The sequence below is a fragment of the Panthera leo genome, chromosome C1 (assembly GCF_018350215.1).
Source record: "Panthera leo isolate Ple1 chromosome C1, P.leo_Ple1_pat1.1, whole genome shotgun sequence".
In the NCBI taxonomy this organism is placed as follows: Eukaryota; Metazoa; Chordata; class Mammalia; order Carnivora; family Felidae; genus Panthera; species Panthera leo.
In genome coordinates, this window is record NC_056686.1 from 101,824,159 (window position 1) to 101,841,564 (window position 17,406).

General features: G+C 54.1%; 1 protein-coding gene across 1 annotated transcript in view; it reads left to right on the top strand.

Moving 5' to 3' along the window:
- The window catches only part of PHGDH (phosphoglycerate dehydrogenase), a 32,714-nt gene extending 17,730 nt beyond the window's left edge, over positions 1–14,984 (top strand). The window contains exons 6-12 of the mRNA XM_042953663.1: positions 5,352–5,484; positions 5,985–6,133; positions 7,549–7,701; positions 11,242–11,374; positions 12,332–12,462; positions 13,521–13,758; positions 14,681–14,984. Of these exons, the coding sequence (XP_042809597.1) occupies positions 5,352–5,484; positions 5,985–6,133; positions 7,549–7,701; positions 11,242–11,374; positions 12,332–12,462; positions 13,521–13,758; positions 14,681–14,835 (1,092 nt within the window). The 3' untranslated portion in view covers positions 14,836–14,984. The remainder of the gene's footprint in view (positions 1–5,351; positions 5,485–5,984; positions 6,134–7,548; positions 7,702–11,241; positions 11,375–12,331; positions 12,463–13,520; positions 13,759–14,680) is intronic.
- Positions 14,985–17,406: the final 2,422 nt, after the last annotated feature.

Below are 17,406 nucleotides of genomic sequence, written 5' to 3' on the forward strand. Positions count from 1 at the left end.
ATGACAGGAAGCAGGGAGAGGTGGTTAATTCTCAAGGGTGTGGAATGAGATCCTAAAAAACATAAGAAGGCTAGAATGCTAGTTGGGCATCCTAACAGGAAGTCTAGCTAGAATACCTATCAGTGCCCTACACATGGTCCCCCAAAGCAACTAAACATATATTAGATGTAGAGGTGTTGTTAAAAAGCTTTTGTAAGGGGGGAGACCTTTGGTTGACAGAAATACAGTGTACAGTTAAAAGTGGCATGGCTGATAGGAAGGTCATGTGATTTTTGGCAGCATTAAAAGAAGCATGGCTTCCAGAACAAGGAAGGTGACATTTCTCATGCTCTGTACCAGTCAGACTCTGAAGTATTATGAACCCAAGCTCTGCGAGACTGAAAGTTCTGGAGATGGAAGGTGATGGTGTGAGGTTCCTGTCTATACTTCCTAAGTAAGGGTTGAAGGCACTGGGGTCACTGAGCCCCATCGTGACTTGGGAGGCATCCTGGGAGGCTGCCCAATAGCTAACAGGCAGTCTGTAGAAGAGTATTGCTCTCTAACCAGTGGATCCACGGAGGACCAAGAGGTACAAGCCCGAGGGAACAGAACTACAGCCAGAGCTGGCCCCAGATGGAAGGGAGAAAGCTAAGTCTCCCACTACTGCAGATACACCTGTGAGACTGGTTGAGTACTTGGCCGGCATGTGTGGACGAAGTGTATGCATTGGCAGATGTAGAAGCAGACGGCCTTTAAAACTCTGGTATCTCCAGACACCCCTTACCCATGGGCTACAAGTTTCTTTATCTGTGGAGTGGTCCTTAGCAGGGAGTTCACTGTGCAGTTGTTGGAAATAGAATAAAACTATTAAGGGCTGTAGTTTGTTACAGTAACTTGGGCGAACACTGTGGTTGAAGACAGAGTGGACCAGGAGGCGGAGGAGACTCCGAGGAGTCCTGGTTGGGCGGCTCAGGCAACGCGGCTGAGCATGTGCAGATTATCTTTATCACCCCCTCCCCTCGGGTCTTACCCCGGGCTTTAATCTGTCACCCAGGCTGTTAATCACTAATGAGGCTGTTAATGGATGACTAACATCCAGCCCCTTCCACAGTATCATGATTTAAGAGTTGACCCCTTCATGTCACAGGAGGGTTGGCAGAGACCCTTTTGTGCTCAGATGTGGGGGCTGCCCCCCCTTTTTTTCCTGTCCTTTCTTTGTCACTATCTGGTCACTCAGGGAAGGGGGGATATCCTGGACCTTAGCTCTGCTAGGGGGCTTCCCAGCAGCACCTGGTTGAGTGTGTGTTGGGGGAGAGCCCTTCTATGCTGTCGTTCCCAACGAGCACAGGCCTGGAAGGAACCTTCCCAGGCCCGCCGAGAGCAGCTGCTGACTGGCTCTGGGCCTCATGGCACAGATGTGTGTTTCGGGATAATTCTGGCAGCTGGTAGCCTGCTGGTGGTCTGGGTCATCTGAGTCAGGCTCCATGGCATTCTTTCTGCCTGAAGACTTTTCCCAACCTCGTGCCGAATCACAGGTTGTACGCTTCGGAGACATTCACGCTGGCGTGTCCCCTAGAATGTGTGATCAGACCCAAGCCCGCCAGGAGCTGAGCCTTGCACTCTCTTACCAAGGTTTTTTCCTGAGGAGCAGACAAGCATCTCTTGACAGTTACTGTGCGGCCAGTGTCGTGATGAATCTGAAGTTGGCCCAGAGGGGTGGACATTGAACCCAAGGCGCCAGCTCTCACTGATTTCTTTCAGACCCAGCTAATGTTTACTGAGGTCTGCCTGGTCAGATACTGTGCTCACGATGACCCCTCGGGGTCAATATTATCATCCCAGTTTTACAGATAAGGAAACTGAGGCCCAGGAAGGCTGTATGATAATGTTCCAGATAATAGGACTAGTAAATGGTGGAGTCCAGCTGAAACTCCAGGTTTCCTGACTTCCAGTCTGGTGCCCTTTGTCGTGCACCAGCACGGTCTTCGGTCCTGATCTGCACCGGCTGCATGGTGCATGATCCATGCCGTGTCTCTGTGCTCCTCCTTTCTCAGGACAAAGCCTCCCGAGGCAGGCAGCTCCTATCTCAGTCTGGTAACTGCAGTTCCTGCTGCCCTAGAGTACTGATTTTCAAGTTCTTCCCAGAGCCTCAAGTTCCAGAAACGTGCCTTAGGGACACAGGGAGGGGGACCCTTGGGAGACAGTAGGTGGTGGGGCTCTGGGCCTTCACCTCTGCAGCCTTGGTCAGTTTTTATATTGGGTTTCTGGTAAGATTTCATTGTCAAAGGGGAGAGAGTTCTAAGGCAAAAAAATTGGCTGTGGGGTAGAAAGGGGGTATGACGGGGAGGCGCCTTTCCTTTGAAGGCCCCCTTGCTCTCTGGCATCCACTGCTAAGCCAGAGGGCCCAGTGTAGGCGTAGGCAGCCTCTCCTGCCTTCTGTGTCACCAGCGGGGAGGTGGCTGTGCATGAAAAGCTAGGCTTCCGCTGCTGCCCAGCAACAGGAGGCTGGTGAGGCCGGGGTTCAGGCGTGGAGCCCCTCTGCGGGTGTCCCTAAGGCTCCTCTAGGAATAGTCATCGGATGGTATGTATCTGGAATTGTTCCAACTTCTGTCCATCAGGACATCTGACCCTTTCCAGGACCCGTCAGGACCCTACTCAGACATTGGTCTCCTGGGCCCAGTGTCACTCTTCCTACTCCCCACTCCTCCCCTAATGGTCTCCTGATGTGAGAACCCCAACTCCTGGCTGAGTTCAGCTCCTGTCTGCCCTGAGGATCTCGAGTGAAAAATGCAAACGGGTTTTCTCAGCCGAATTCTTCCCTGCAGTTGTCTACAGCTGAACAAGAGAAAGAAAGCTGAGTCAGGGCCCGTTGACCACTGTGGAAGATGCCCATCTCCTCCTTCCCCATCTCCCCCTTTAGCTATAGGCCCCTCCCGTGGGGACGCTGAGCCAGGCTCGGCCCGCAGGACCCTTCCTCCCAGCATCCCCCGGCTGCTTCTTGGCTCCTGAGAGCCCAGAAGCCCTAGCGTTGCGTGAACTTGCCTCCATGAGGCTTGGCTTTGTGACCTCTGCTGGTGTTCCCGACCTGTCCCCACTCACATGAACAAAGTACATCAGGATTAGACATGAACAGGGCCATTGTTCCGGACAGCCTCTGAGCCAGCAGACAAAGAGGACTTGTAAGGACATGGGCAGAGATCCTCTCTCCTCCCCCGGACACCTCATTGTCCCCACGAAACGAATAGGTTCTATCTGAAGGGAATGACCATTTGGGCTGGGGTGGTCATGACCTTGTGACCTACAGCCTCTCCCCCCAAACCTCCACCTTGGCTTTCCTGGTTCCACGAGGCTGATGATGAAAAACGTGATCTGAAATCTGTACCTTATTCATAACCAACCATTTTCAGTTCCTTCTCTGGAAGGGCTGAATTTTATATAGAAAGCTTCTTTGCTGTGATTTTCTAAGATAACTTGTATGTTTCCCCCAAAGAATTGGTGATCAGTGGGGGAAACAGTACAAAGCACAGGAAAACATACAGGAGCAAAAAATTCCACCACACAGAGGTGACCACCGCTAAAGTGTTCAAGTATTATGTGTTCTGTTCTGTTTGTTTGTTTTTGTTTAATCCTGGGCCATCTCTGAACATTGTAGGGTTCACCTGTAACGTTTCCGGGTTAAGGGAACTTTTCTTTTCAAGGAATATTGAATTATTGAATGTTGGAGCAGGGGAGGACTTTGAAATCATCCACCTAATTCCTCTACTTAGGACTGAGGACCCAGGTCCAGGCCTCCTGGTTCGGTGTCCGCCCCTTGGCTTCTGCCGGCGTGCCCAGGTCAATTGGCTGTCCTGCCTTCTTGAGGACATTGATGCCTTTGAGATTTTTATGGCTGCTACATCTCTTTCCCCCAGTCAATGCTGCTGACATGGACCAAGCTGAAGGAGAGAGTTCGGGGTCGACCTCCTGGGTAGACCCGACAGAAAGTGGATTAAGTCTTTGCTGTTGAAAGAGGTGTGATGCTTCATGGCTGGTTGCGGGTTCTTCCCAGCTTCTTGTGCTGGCTTGGTAACCTTCAGAGCGTTGCCCTTGCTGAGACATGTGCGACTGGCACCCAACACTGGTTCTGATGCAGGAGAGAAGTGTCTATTTCCTCCACCCCTGTCTTCTCAGGAGGGGCTGTGAGCCTCCCTACCTGATGTAGAAGGATGGGCACTGTGGGCACAGGCCCCAAAATCCAAACACTGGTTCTTGTCCCCACGCCACCATTTGCCCCCTGTGTGACCATGACTAAATCATTTCACCTCGCTGCCTTACTTTCCTCATCTGTAAAATGGGGGAAATCATCGTGCCTAATCCATTGGATATGACATAGTAAATGCAAAAGGAGTGTTCGCCATTATGAGCAATGACTACTCCTCCTTTCTTCTTTCTTCTGAGCTTTGTCTTCTCCAATTGTCCTTCCCTCACCGGTATCTGATGGCCTTTGGTAAATACCATGAGGCTGATGGAGTCTGTACCCCCGGAGTTTCCTGCCTGCCCCCTGTCTCCCAGGAGTCGGCCTCCCTTCCTTCTCAGCAGCCTCGGAGAGGTCACTCTGTCTGGGGAATCCCCTCCTCCCCTGTCAGCCCAGAACGTTCTTCTGGGTCCCTCCCCATCCACGGTTCCTTTATGTCTCCCTTTCCTCCCTCTTGACATCCTTGTTCCGCACCCCCATCAAACTTGTCTTGTTGAAAGGATCCGTCTCCCATCCTTTAGACCTCTGTGTGATTAGTCACCAAGTCGTGCCTTCCAAGACAAGATGCATTTTAAGAAACTTCAAGAAGGAACCAAACTTTCCTCGCTGATGTGTCTACACCACTCCCCAGTGTCCATTCTTGGTCTCCTTGATCACACTGCCCCCACCCCCTGCTTCCTCACTCTGCTGAAGTTGTCAGTGCCCCTGCCTGCGCTCTGACCCCGTGGGTCCTGGGCCACGGCCAGCCTGTCCTCTCTTGCCTGGTTGTACCCCACAAGTGCGTCACTGCTCCCCAAGTGGTTGTCCTGCCTCTCCGGGGCTCCCTGCTTGCCATGAGTTTCTGAGCTCCACCTTTCCCCCCGCACCCCCCTATGCTGCTTTTGCATCTGTTGATGGTTAAGGGCCTGGGCCTCCCTTTGCACTCGGGGCCCGCTCCTCCTAATGTGTGAGCCCCACTTTCTCCAGCTCTAAAATAGAATAGTGCCAGCCTTTACTGTATTATTGTGAGAGGTAAACCAGCGTTTGGAAAAGTTTAGCAACAGTGGCTCACTAAACGGCCACCGTTATTAATAATACCAATACTAAAATTAATAGTGACATCAGCTCCTCTCTCTGTCTCTCTCTTGCTTCTGACCAGACTATAGGGTACGACCCCATCATTTCGCCGGAAGTCTCGGCCTCCTTTGGTGTTCAGCAGCTGCCCCTGGAGGAGATCTGGCCTCTCTGTGATTTTATCACTGTGCACACACCTCTCCTGCCCTCCACCACAGGTACGTGTGTCCCTGCTGATGGGTTGGCCTCAGAAGCCACAGACCGGATCAGGGTGGGCCCTCCGTCTGGCCCTTCTGCAGATGCTGGTGACCAGGTCCCTCGGGCATGGCGTACGGTGATGCTTTGTTAGCCGGCCCTGCATCACACGGAGCAGGGGTGAGCTAGCTGAAAATGCACGGTATGAACTGGGTCAACATGTCCGACCAGTGATCCCACAGTGTTTTCCTGGGGCCACTGCTGACCTTTCTGGTTCTGGGGCCTGCTCAATGCACGAATACCTCAGGCAGTACTAGGATGTTTCTAAACTGAGTTAGGCCTAAGTCTGGAACAGAGACTTTTGCTCCAGAGCGTCCGAGAAGGGAGAGGTGAGACCAGAGAGGCTGTCGCCCTGCTGGAAGGAGGCCAGCGGGGAAGGAGCTGGTGTGGGCAAGGGGGGGCCTGGTACTGGTGCCCGGATGCCAAGCACCGGCGCTGCAGTAAATCTCCTCCCTCCTCGCAGGTTTGCTGAATGACAGCACCTTTGCCCAGTGCAAGAAGGGGGTGCGTGTGGTGAACTGCGCTCGGGGAGGGATCGTGGACGAGGGTGCCCTGCTCCGGGCCCTGCAGTCGGGTCAGTGTGCTGGCGCTGCACTGGACGTGTTTACGGAGGTGAGTGCCTGGCAGAGGACAGGAGCGGTGAGCGGAGCGGCCCCGGGCAGAGAGCCCGGCAGGCACAGAGGCCTTTGGCTTAGGGTCTCTAGCACCTGTGGTAAACGGGACAAATCGTGTTGCCATAGATCACACCCTTGTGATCTGAGGAGCCCTTGCAGAGCTTACTACAGAGACAGCCATGTTGTTTTTTGCAACACTCAGATGTTAAATAGGACCCAATTCCTGGTCGCAGGCGCCCTCCACTGCTGCCATGCGGATAACTTCTGGGGAGACGGCACCACAAATGAGTTCTGAGGTTGAGGACCTGGGGCAGAGAGAGGTCACTTGGGGCAGGATGTAATGTATTGGTGCAGGTCTCTGATGAAATGAATCCCATTGCCAAGAAGATGTTCCACCCAGTGTCTGTTGGCTTATCCTCTCTTCAGGGAAGGAAACGAAGCCCGAGAATAATGGCTGGAAGTGTCCCCCTGGTCCTGAGCATGGGCTGCTCTTTCTGTCTCTCCACGGGAGAGCTGGAATGATGGATAGGGCATTTCCACTCGGATGCTGTTGGCCTCTCTCAAAAGCCCTGCCACCAGCATCAGAGATCCGGGAGAAAGAGCAGGGATTTGGGATTAGGCAGCTGGGGGTTGCTGGTTACTTGCGGTGGGGCCTCGGCGGGTCCCCAGCCCTCTCTGAGCCCTGGAGCACTCACTGTGTCTTCCCTGCCCAGGGACACAGTGCCTTGGGTTGGTACTCCCGGTCATCTTAACCAGACGGTAAGCTTCTCGAAGGCAGACTCATGCCTGGCCATCCCCCAGCCCAGCACCTTCCTCTTGCTGTCTTTGGCCTCCTCATGGCACTTGCTAATATGTGGACAGCACTCACAGGCCCAAGCGGCCAGACAAGAAACCTGAGTGATGTTCCCAAAGGCAGTGCGTTGTGCTCAGTGAGCCGAAGGGTGGGAGGGACACTGGAGGGTGGGCAGAGGGGCTCGGGTGGACCGCCTGTTGTGGTGACAGCCAAGATGTGACACCTGTGCAGAGAGCCTACTGTGTGAAGAGCTGACAGCCCGTGCTGCATGGATTCAGGGGAAAAACCAGTAACAGGAACACTGGCTGACAGCCTCCTGAGTTACTGGCACATAATCTGCACAGCAGTGTTACCGGATGGCTGGTATTAGCCCATTTTATAGATGATGAAACCAAGGCTCAGAGAAGTAGGTGGAGATTTACCCGAAGGCGCACAAACGGTGGAGCTGAGATGCAAATCCCATCCATCCTTCTGTCCACTCTGCCGTGGTGGGACATTAATGAGGAAGCCGGGCCTGGAGACCAGCGACCTGGCAAGACTGAAGTAGAAGGCGTCGTCACCCCTGCCCTTCTCTCCGTTTTCCCTGGGCAGCCAACCAAGAGGTGTCTCTTTCTGGGTAGGAGCCACCGAGGGACCGCGCCTTGGTGGACCACGAGAGCGTCATCAGCTGCCCCCACCTGGGTGCCAGCACCAAGGAGGCCCAGAGCCGCTGTGGGGAGGAGATTGCCATCCAGTTTGTGGACATGGTGAAGGGGAAGTCCCTGGCGGGGGTGGTAAGTATGGCCAAGTGGGGCTGGAGCCCAAGGTTCAGGGGGAGGAACAGGAGCGGGGCATCTGGTTTTGGGGAGTGATGATAGCTCCTGTGAGCGGTAGTGTGCCGATCTGATTCTGCTCTGGGAGCAGAAGACAAGGAGTCCCCTGAGCCAGGCCTGTGGGTGGGGTGGCAGGAGCCGCCCTGTCCCAGCCTTGGTAGCTACAGCCGGGCCTTGGGAAGCCGGCTCGGCACTGCTATATTGTAGCCTTGCTGCTGAGATTGCTGCTCTTCCCAGGGTCTGGGCTCCGGAGAAACGCTCCTTTGTTCTCCACAAGCCTCGGGAATGAAGGAGTGTGGCCTGGGTGATGCTGGATGATGCTGGATGCCGTGGGGAGTGGCAGCTGGGGGACCGGCCGGTGGAGAAGCTTGTCAGAGTCCTCTCTCACCTCCGAGGCCTGAGTGCTCCTTGTCCCATGTCCACCTTAGAACCCTGGGCGGGGCAAGTCCCCAGTCCCAGAATGAACCCCCCCCAAGCCCCCTCTCTTTCCCCAAATCATGGCCTGGTATCCCTACTTCCTCTCTTAGCTCATACTCAGCCCTTCCTGGCACATTTTGCCTCCAAGCTTAACTTACTTAACTTACTTCCGGTCCCGTCTCAATCATTCAGTCTTTGGATGTCCCTTAAGCTCCAGTGGGTACCAGAATCTGTCCTAACCCTCTGGGGACACCGATGACTAAGGAAAGCATAGCTCTCTTTCAGGGGGGCTTGCCACCCCTTCACAAAGACTTGCTTGAACTTTCCAGTCCAGTTTCAACCCATTGGCAATGGACCATATTCTCCCTTGTTAAGATCTCATGAGTTTATATCTTTAAGTTCTGAATCACTACTCCAGAAGGGAACCAAGGCTGGTCCCCGACCTTCCTGGCTGAGCCTCAGCCTGGGGATTTTCACAGCCGAGGACGGAACCATAGCAGGAGAGACACAGGATGCTTTGTTCAGCCCGCCAGCCCTGGTTTGATAGCCCAGCTTTCCGGGCCACCCTCCCATCTACACCCTGAGGGAGTAAGGGAGCCAGCTGCTCCCCTGAAGGACCGACCCCATCCCCCGCCCCCAGGGCCAGCCTGGTGGTCAGCAACCACACTTGGCCAGCCCATCTGTGTGCCTCTCCCCTATGTATTCTGCGTCACTTGGCTCCCCAGAGTGGGGGGCACTTTCTCCCTTTGCACATCTAGTTTCTGAGCAGGTCCCCCCAGGTGATGCGCTGGGACCTGGGCTGAGGCCTGGGCAGTGGCCAGTATCCACCAACTGGGGCTGGGCTTTTCCCTTTGTAGCCCTTTGCCAGGCATGCGTCTGCCCACCTGTCACAGCTCTTGGGAGTTCCCATGGTGTCATTAGGTCATGGTGGCATTCCAGGCCTTTTCATGCTGGGGGCTCCTTACCACCAGCTCCATCAAATGGAACCACAAGCTATTCCCATCTTATATCAGAGGTAAACTCTTTTGGTCAAAGTAAACTTGGGCAAAACAATTTTTTTAACTATTTTTAATGTTTATTTATTTTTGAGAGAGACAGAGCGCAAGGCTGGAAGGGACCGAAAGAGAAAAAGACACAGAATCCGAACCAGGCTCCAGGCTCTGAGCTGTCAGCACAGAGCCCGATGTGGGGCTCAAACCCACGAACTGTGAGATCGTGACCTGAGCCGAAGTCTGAGGCTTAACCAAATGAATCACCCGGGTGCCCCTAGACTTGGGAAAATTTAAGTCTCACGCAAAGCGGCTGGTTGTCCTGCGGTAGGCTTTTGGAAAGAAAGACATTTGTGTCACATGGGAAATCTCTCCCCGTGTGTCCACTTCAGTTTCGTTCTGTCCTAACCTTAGACACAGACTAACAGTAGGGTCAGGCGCCTGACTCTTGGAGCCCTCCTGCTTGTTCTGTGACCCTGCAAGGAGCACCCCCGGGTTGGGTTCCGCAGGGGCTGCCCAGAGGACACTTTCCTCCACGTCCTGCAAGCTCAGCCCAGCCCGCTGGCGGGTGGCACTTCCACTCTGCTCCTGGCCACTGGGCCTGCCTCGTCCCACCTCCTGGTTCACTGCTGCTCTTTTCTGTGTCCCCTTGGAGAGGAGCAGGGGAACCCTGCCACAGGAGCCCTCGAGCCAGGATGCCACCCGCACAGAAGGGTCTGGTGGGAAGCTCTGCCCCCTGGCTATTTCCAACATCAGCAGCCTGTTTGATTTGGATCGAACCCCGGGTTTCAAATTAAATCCTTCAATTCTTTGGTTCTTTTTACACGTTGAGTCACCAAAGTGGCCAATGCTTAATTTCAGAGCCAGACCATCTTTTTTCTTTTTTCTTTTCTTTTCTTCTTTTAAGTTCATTTATTTATTTTGAGAGAGAGTGCACATGCAGGGAAAGGACAGAGAGAGAGGGAGAGAGAGCATCCCAAGTAAGCTCTGTGTTGTCAGCACAAAGCCCTACACAGGGCTCAAACTCACAAACCATGAGATCAGGACCTGAGCTGAAATTAAGAGTCAAATGCTTATCCAACTGAGCCACCCAGGTGCCTCACCCTTTTTTCTGGGTAGAGTTTATTTACAGAGCCAGACCATCTTGAGCCACAAAATGGAATCAAAATTCTGACCCAGGACAAGCTGGCTTTGTTATCAAGTTCCTGGTTGGGGGTCCAGACCTGCCCTAGACTTCTACCTTTAAAAAAAATTTTTTTTAACATTTATTTATTTTTGAGAGAGAGAGAGACAGAGCACAGCAGGGGAGGGGCAGAGAGAGAGGGAGACAGAGAATCTGAAGCAGGCTCCAGGCTCTGAGCTGTCAGCACAGAGCCAGGCATGGGGCTTGAACTCATGAACCACGAGATCATGACCTGAGCCGAAGTCAGATGCTTAACCGCCTGAGCCACCCAGGTGCCCCTAGACTTCTACCTTTAGAAGGACACGTGGCTTTTGCCCCCTTTAGCTGCCCAGGTTGCCTTGTGGTGGGCCAACGTTTGAAAGGTGATAGGATCATCAAGAGTATGTGAATCCAACTTCACAAATTGTGATATTTGGTCAAAGTGATTAATCACCATGTACACACACACTCACTGTTTTTTAATTGAGGTATAAAGTAAACAGGAAGGCATCCTGGAACGACCTACCACTCTAGGTCCAAGTGATCTGTGACTTGCCATACAGCTTACATCAAAGACCCACCTTCCTACTGTGCCGTCCGGACCCTTCCCCAGCACAGGAAAGACCAGTCTCCCACGGCGGGGGGGTGAGGCTGGCACTGTTCAGGGAGGGAGACATTCCATTATCCCCCTTCTGGAGATTTGGAATGGTCTTAGCCTTTTGTGTGCTTTTCTGGCTTTACAGCAATCCCCAGCAAGTTATTGTCTTGTTGGTGGCTGATGGAAGTTGCCTTCCCTCCCAGCCCCTCAGGCACACGAAGCAAGGATGGGTCTGTGCCTTTTGCTGTCTACGTGGAGCTGTGGTTGGTAGCCGAGATGGGCAGACGTTTGCCCCTCCTTTTCCTGACCTTAGCTCTGCTCCCCTTTCTGTGCAGGTGAACGCCCAGGCCCTTACCAGTGCCTTCTCTCCACACACCAAGCCTTGGATTGGTCTGGCAGAAGCTCTGGGGGCACTGATGCGAGCCTGGGCTGGATCCCCCAAAGGGACCATCCAGGTGGTAACACAGGGTGAGCTGGGGACACTGCAGAGGCAGGGGAAGAGGGTTGTGTGTGCAGCAGTTCAGCGACAGTGAGGGACTGGGAAGCAACTTGACCTGGTCTTGTGACCCCATGTCCCATGTTATGTCCGCATATGGCTCACTTGCTACCCAGTGGGGACAGAGGGGAGGGGCGCAGAAAAATCACTGGGAAATACATGTGATTTTCACAAGTCACGTTTATATAGTATTTTTAAGATGTAGGTGTTCTGGGTGCCAGAGAAACCTCCACAAGAGACAGAGTTTCACATGAGAGGCCACAGGATTGGTGGAGGGAGTCCCAGATTAAGCGACAGGACTTTTGATTCTGGGTTTGGCGCTGTCGCTTACCTGCTGTGTGACTTTCCTTTCTCTGAGCCTTGGGTTCTTGAAAAGTGAGAGTTGGGGTGGGCATGCTAGACGAGGCGGTGGGACAGTTCGGGCTCTGTGACATAGTAAGGTGGGTCCTCGGGCAAGCCGATGGTCCTAGGGAGCAGTTGATCAGCTGGGGAGTGGGAATGAGGACAGTACTTGAGGTCTGCCCTCAGGCTCCACCCACTTTTGCAGTGGGTCCAGCCTGTGCAGATGTGGTGAGAGATGGGGGAGGAGTCTAGCTCTCCAAACCCTGCCGAGGCTTGCCCCACACTATGGCCTGCTATGCATCTGCTCACTTGGGGAGAGCTCGGGGGTGGTTAGACCCTGAGCATTGCCAGTAATAGGCAAGGTCAGAGCCAGGGGATCCCCGGAGGAAACAATGCAGGGAACTGGGTGGCAGTTACTGGCTCTCTGCCCTCCAGAGGGAAGCAGAACTGCCCCGGGCAGGGTGGGGGGTGGGGGGGACAGGGCAGCGAGGAGGCCGCCACCCAAAGCTAGGCGCCAGTGGTCTCTGGCCCGCGGCTCCTGTGTTGTTCACCAAACGGTGATCTTATGATAACTTCTCCGTCCCCAGGAACCTCCCTGAAGAATGCTGGGAACTGCCTGAGCCCCGCGGTCATTGTCGGCCTCCTCAAAGACACTTCCAATCAGGCGGATGTGAACTTGGTGAACGCCAAGCTGCTGGTGAAAGAGGCTGGCCTCAATGTGTGTGCCCCTCGCCCCCCCCTTCCTTTCCCTCTGGGCCCTGCCCTTCTCTCCCTACCTTTCCAGAATATGCTTACAGTCCCGCTCATTGAGTGGGAGCCCCGAGTGCAGGCCCCGTCGTTGACACTGACCGTCTGTGATAGGCAGCCATCGTTTCTCTGTCCGCCTGCCTCTGAGTGTTGCTGAGTGAACCCAACACACCTGATAGTGCTTTGTGTATAGGTGCCCCATGAGAATGGGAGGCCGGAGCAGCACCCCTATTTTACAGCTGAGGAAGATGAGGGGCCAGGCTGCATCTGGCCGGAGGCTGGGAGGTAGACCAGCAGTCTCTGACTCCTCTTACCATAGCACCCAGTTTCTTTCTTTCTTTTTTCTTTTTTTTTTTTTTAACACTTGTTTATTTTCAAGAGACAGAGTGTGAGTGGGGGAGGGGCAGAGAGAGAGGGAGACACAGAATTCCAAGCAGGCTCCAGGCTGCAAGCTGTCAACACAGAGCCTGATGCGGGGCTCAAACCCACCAACTGTGAGATCATGACATGGTCCGAAGTCGGACGCTTAACCGACTGAGCCACCCAGGCGTCCCCATAGCACCCAGTTTCTTGATTAGCTTGCAAATTCTGGAAGCTTCCTACACGGCCCTCATGCCTCCCCTTTGGTGTCTTCCCCTCTGCTTCCCTTTTTAGAGCACAGTCTGCATTTCTCAGCCAGCGGGACCTCCCATGTGTCCCCTCTTCTGCTCCTCCTCCACTAGGCCAGGGACTCTGTGCAGGAAGTGGTGGGCAGGGCGGGCCGCCCCCATTCTCCTCCTTCCCACCTCCCAGCCTTTGCCCGTACCTGGCAGATCTCTCTTTGCCCTCCCTTGACGGAGGCTGTTGACTGTCCCAGGAAGCTAATGCTCAGGGACACCTGACTGGGCCCATTGGCCCTCTCCTCCGGCCCTGAATCGCTGAGCGTGTTGACCGGCTTGGAGCGCTACAGATCAGCAGTGAGGTGGACACAGAGGGGGGTTGCAATGCAGCCGGCAGGCATAACGGAGCCCCCTTGCCTTCTCCCCACAGGTGACCACCTCCCACAACCCTGCTGGGCCAGGGGAGCAGTGCTGTGGGGAAAGCCTGTTGACCGTGGCCCTGGCAGGTGCCCCCTACCAGACTGTGGGCTTGGTCCAGGGCACCACGCCAGTGCTGCAGGCGCTCAACGGAGCTGTCTTCAGGCCAGAGGTGCCTCTCCGCAGGGGTCTGCCCCTGCTCATCTTCCGGGCTCAGCCGGCTAATCCTGCGATGCTGCCCACCATGATTGGTGAGGAGGGGTTCGTAGGGCTGGCCGTGCCCTTGAAGCAGGGGCGAGTGTGTGTGTGGCACAGGACTGGGGCGGGGTGGGGGGGGCGGTGGTCTTCCCTGACATTGGACTCCATGGACCTTTGCCTCCTGTAGCCCCTCTCTGCCCCTCAGGGCATTTCTGGATCTGCAGCACACAGTGGGGGCGGGGGTGGGGGGTCTGTCCTGCCAGTTCCCAGAACATTTGGGAAGTGGATACAGAGTTCAGAGAGAAAGTGCCTTATCTCAGGTCACAGAGCCGTGGGCCAGCGGTAGGACCCCAGAGCCCCTACTGACTGGCCTGCTCACCATATTAAGCACACAGCGTGGACGTGCCTGGAGAGCTGGGTCCCAGGCCTCTGGGCCCAGGAACTTTGAATCTTTGAGTGTGGCTCTCCTGCCTGCGGGCCAGACGGCAACCAAGCCTGTGTAGACATCCGCTCCGGCAGTCGTGAGCGTTTTGGACCTGCCCCAGGCCTCTGGCACCGGGACACTGGGAGTTTTGGAGACCTTCCAGGTTTGGCTGAGTGCATCCACAGACCTCAAAGGGCCTAATTTCACCATCCTTGCCAGCTGACCAGAGGCACTTTCCCCTGCTTTTCTCCTTTGCTGTTGGTCCAGATAAAACCGACAACAAGCAAGTCAGGAGAAGGCTCGAAATCTGTGCCTGGATCTTCCCTTCTCTGCCTTGCCTGATGGTCAGGGTGTTCCTAAAGAGTCTCTGGATAGCGAGGGAAGCTGGGAAGGTGCCCTGGTGAACTGTCCCTTAGCTCTTTGATTCTGAGACTATCACCCCCCATTGCAACTTTGATCACAGGAATCCAGGACTTCCAATCCTGCTCCCTGCCTCTTGCTTCTTCCCCCATGCCCCGTGCCAACCAGGAGTTTGTCTGTCTATTTCCCAGGCCTTCTGGCAGAGGCAGGAGTGCAGCTGCTGTCTTACCAGACCTCGATGGTGTCAAATGGGGAGACCTGGCACGTCATGGGCCTCTCCTCTCTGCTGCCCAGCCTGGATGCGTGGAAGCAACATGTGACTGAGGCTTTCCAGTTCCAGTTCTGAGCCCTGGGGGCTTTTCTGAAGAAAACCTGCCCACCGTGACCAACAGAGAGAGGAGATCCACATCTCTCAGGCCGACACTGCTTACTCTGCAGACCTCAGCTGACCTCTGTAGAGCAGAGAGAACCACCCAATAAAAAGCCTACCCCAGATCTCCAATGCACTGCTGTTATTACCCTGAAGAGCCACCAGAGGGCACCCGCAGGCAGCCGTGGGCAAGGTTCGGCTGCAGGAGGGTAGTGGGTGTGGCGGGAGAGTGGGGTGAGCAAAGTGCATGCCTGGGTGTGTGCTTAGAAGAGGGATCCCTCTCTTGTCTGTCTCTCAGGTTATTCAAGCACATTTTTTTGCAGGTAGAAAACTTGGTATTTCAGAATCCTGTGGTATTTCAGATCCCTTCCATCTGGGAGTATATGTGCACGTGAAAAAACAGAATTCCTCAAACGGGCACATTATGCACCAGGTACCAGGCTAGGTGATTTGCCTAGGAGGAAGCTTAAAACCCAGACCGTTCCCAAAGAAGTCACCATTCAGTGGGAGGGACAGCACACAGAGGCCACTGGGTGTGCTGAGGTGTGTATGAATTCATGTTGAGTCCAGAAGAGGCATGATTTGAGCTGAGGGTGATATCCCTGAGGTGTTCGGAAGGTTTCATAAGGGGAAGAAAGTAAGTTAAGGTATGAGGCATGAGAATACTTGCGATTTCACAAAGCCAGCTCAGAACGGGTTGGACAGTGTATTACTTGACTTTAAAAAAGAAAAAAAAAAGATGGTTTTCACGAAACATGACAGAATGGCACTCTCTGACCCTAAGGGCTTTACCTTTTGATGGTTCCCCCCCTTTAGGAGGAGATGACCTATACCTACCTTGGGCCCAATAGCATCTGTTTTTGAGGCTCCCATCTGGACTGAGAAGGCCTGGCCCAGGGCTGCTGGTGGGCATTCGCGGGAGCGACCCCCCACTATGGCCTCTTGAGTGCTGTGATTGAGTGAAAGGCCCAGGGGAACCACCGGGGATGGTGGCTGTGCTGTGTCTGCAGTGCTCCGAGAAAGGGGTGGGCCTTCAAGGAATGTCTAATTCTCCTAAACCTTTGTTTTCTCATCAGGAGGAGGGATGGGTGCCTCAGAACCCCAGCAAGGATTAAAGCGATTAACATGGGGTTTCTGGGAAGTGCACTTGGTAAATACCAGTTTCTTCATCCCTTTCTTTGAGAGTAGACGGCAGGTCTCCCTCAGTCTCTTTCACGGAATCCCATGCACCAACGAGGCCTTCCCTTGAGGCCACCGATCCTAGAAAAACAGGCTGAAACTGATCAAGTTCCAAAGTGCGTTGAAATTCGAACTCAACATTCAGTCTCGGTGTTTTTCTTCAAAACTCTCTGGACACACCGTGCTTGGTGCTCAAAGGTGGTCAGAACAACTTCTGAGAACTCTAACTACTGGAGCATCTCTAAGTGGCTTTCTAGCCTTGGTGGCATGAAAAGGCATGGGACAATTTCCTTGCATCGTCTTGTCCCACGACCATCCACATAACTCCCAGATCCATAAAAGCAAGACTTGCAAACCCAGCTGGTGCCACACAGAGGATGCTGTGTTTATTCCTCAGTGTCCCTCTGTGGTTTGTGGCATCTCTGTACACCTCACTTTGGAGAGCAATGTCATTCTTGTGTATCTTGGCCTGGAAGGAGAGGCGTGCCTTCAGCTCTCTGATGGAAGCAGTGGGCCGGCCAGTCTTCACGGCTGTGTTGATGCGTCATGTGATGCATTCCTGCTCGAGGCACCTGTAACGTGGCTCGCTGCCCTTACCTAGTGATCCTTTCATCCTCTTTCCTGCTCCAGGTCAATCAGGGCAATTTTTTTTTTTTCCTACACAGGGAAATTCTTTACCCGCCAGCCCTCTGTGGACAAATAAACCAATGATAGTAGCAGACTCTAGGGTGAACGTGGGACAGGGCAACTGAAAATCCTTCCCTCCTGTGCTGACTTTCCATAAGTGGGGAGGGCTCTTTTCACAGCCAGCAGGTGTCAGTTTCAAGGAAGTGCTCCCAGAGCCATGAGAGGAAGGCCCAGTGCTCTCAGTGAAGGAGGGGACTTGCATGGGGCCAGGAACCTCTGTGCAGTAGATGCAATGACCAATGACATCCTGGGTGCCCTGGGTTGAACCAGGGCTGATAATCGGCTGGTGTGCCAAGGGCACAGGCAGCATCTATTCAACTGGTCGGCATCCTGATATCCTCGTTGTTAAATCTTTTTATGATCATGCCCACATTGTGTTCACATGACTCCTGAGTGGAGGCAGGCACCAGCATCGGGTGATATGGAAGGTTCTGGTTGCTCAGGCCAGCAGAGGCAGTTTCAGCACCAAGACCCCACAGTGAGCTCCGTTTGGATAGAAGGCAAGGAAGGCCCAGTAACTCTGATCTCAAGAACTCCGGTGAGTAGGGTTTTTTCCCCACGCCTACAGACGCCACTCCAGAGACCTTAGGAAAGGCATATGTTGTCCCGCCAGGATTGCCAACTAGACTAAGGGCCCCAAACAGCTTGCCAAGGGCGAGCAGGCAGCAGGGTTCAGCAAAG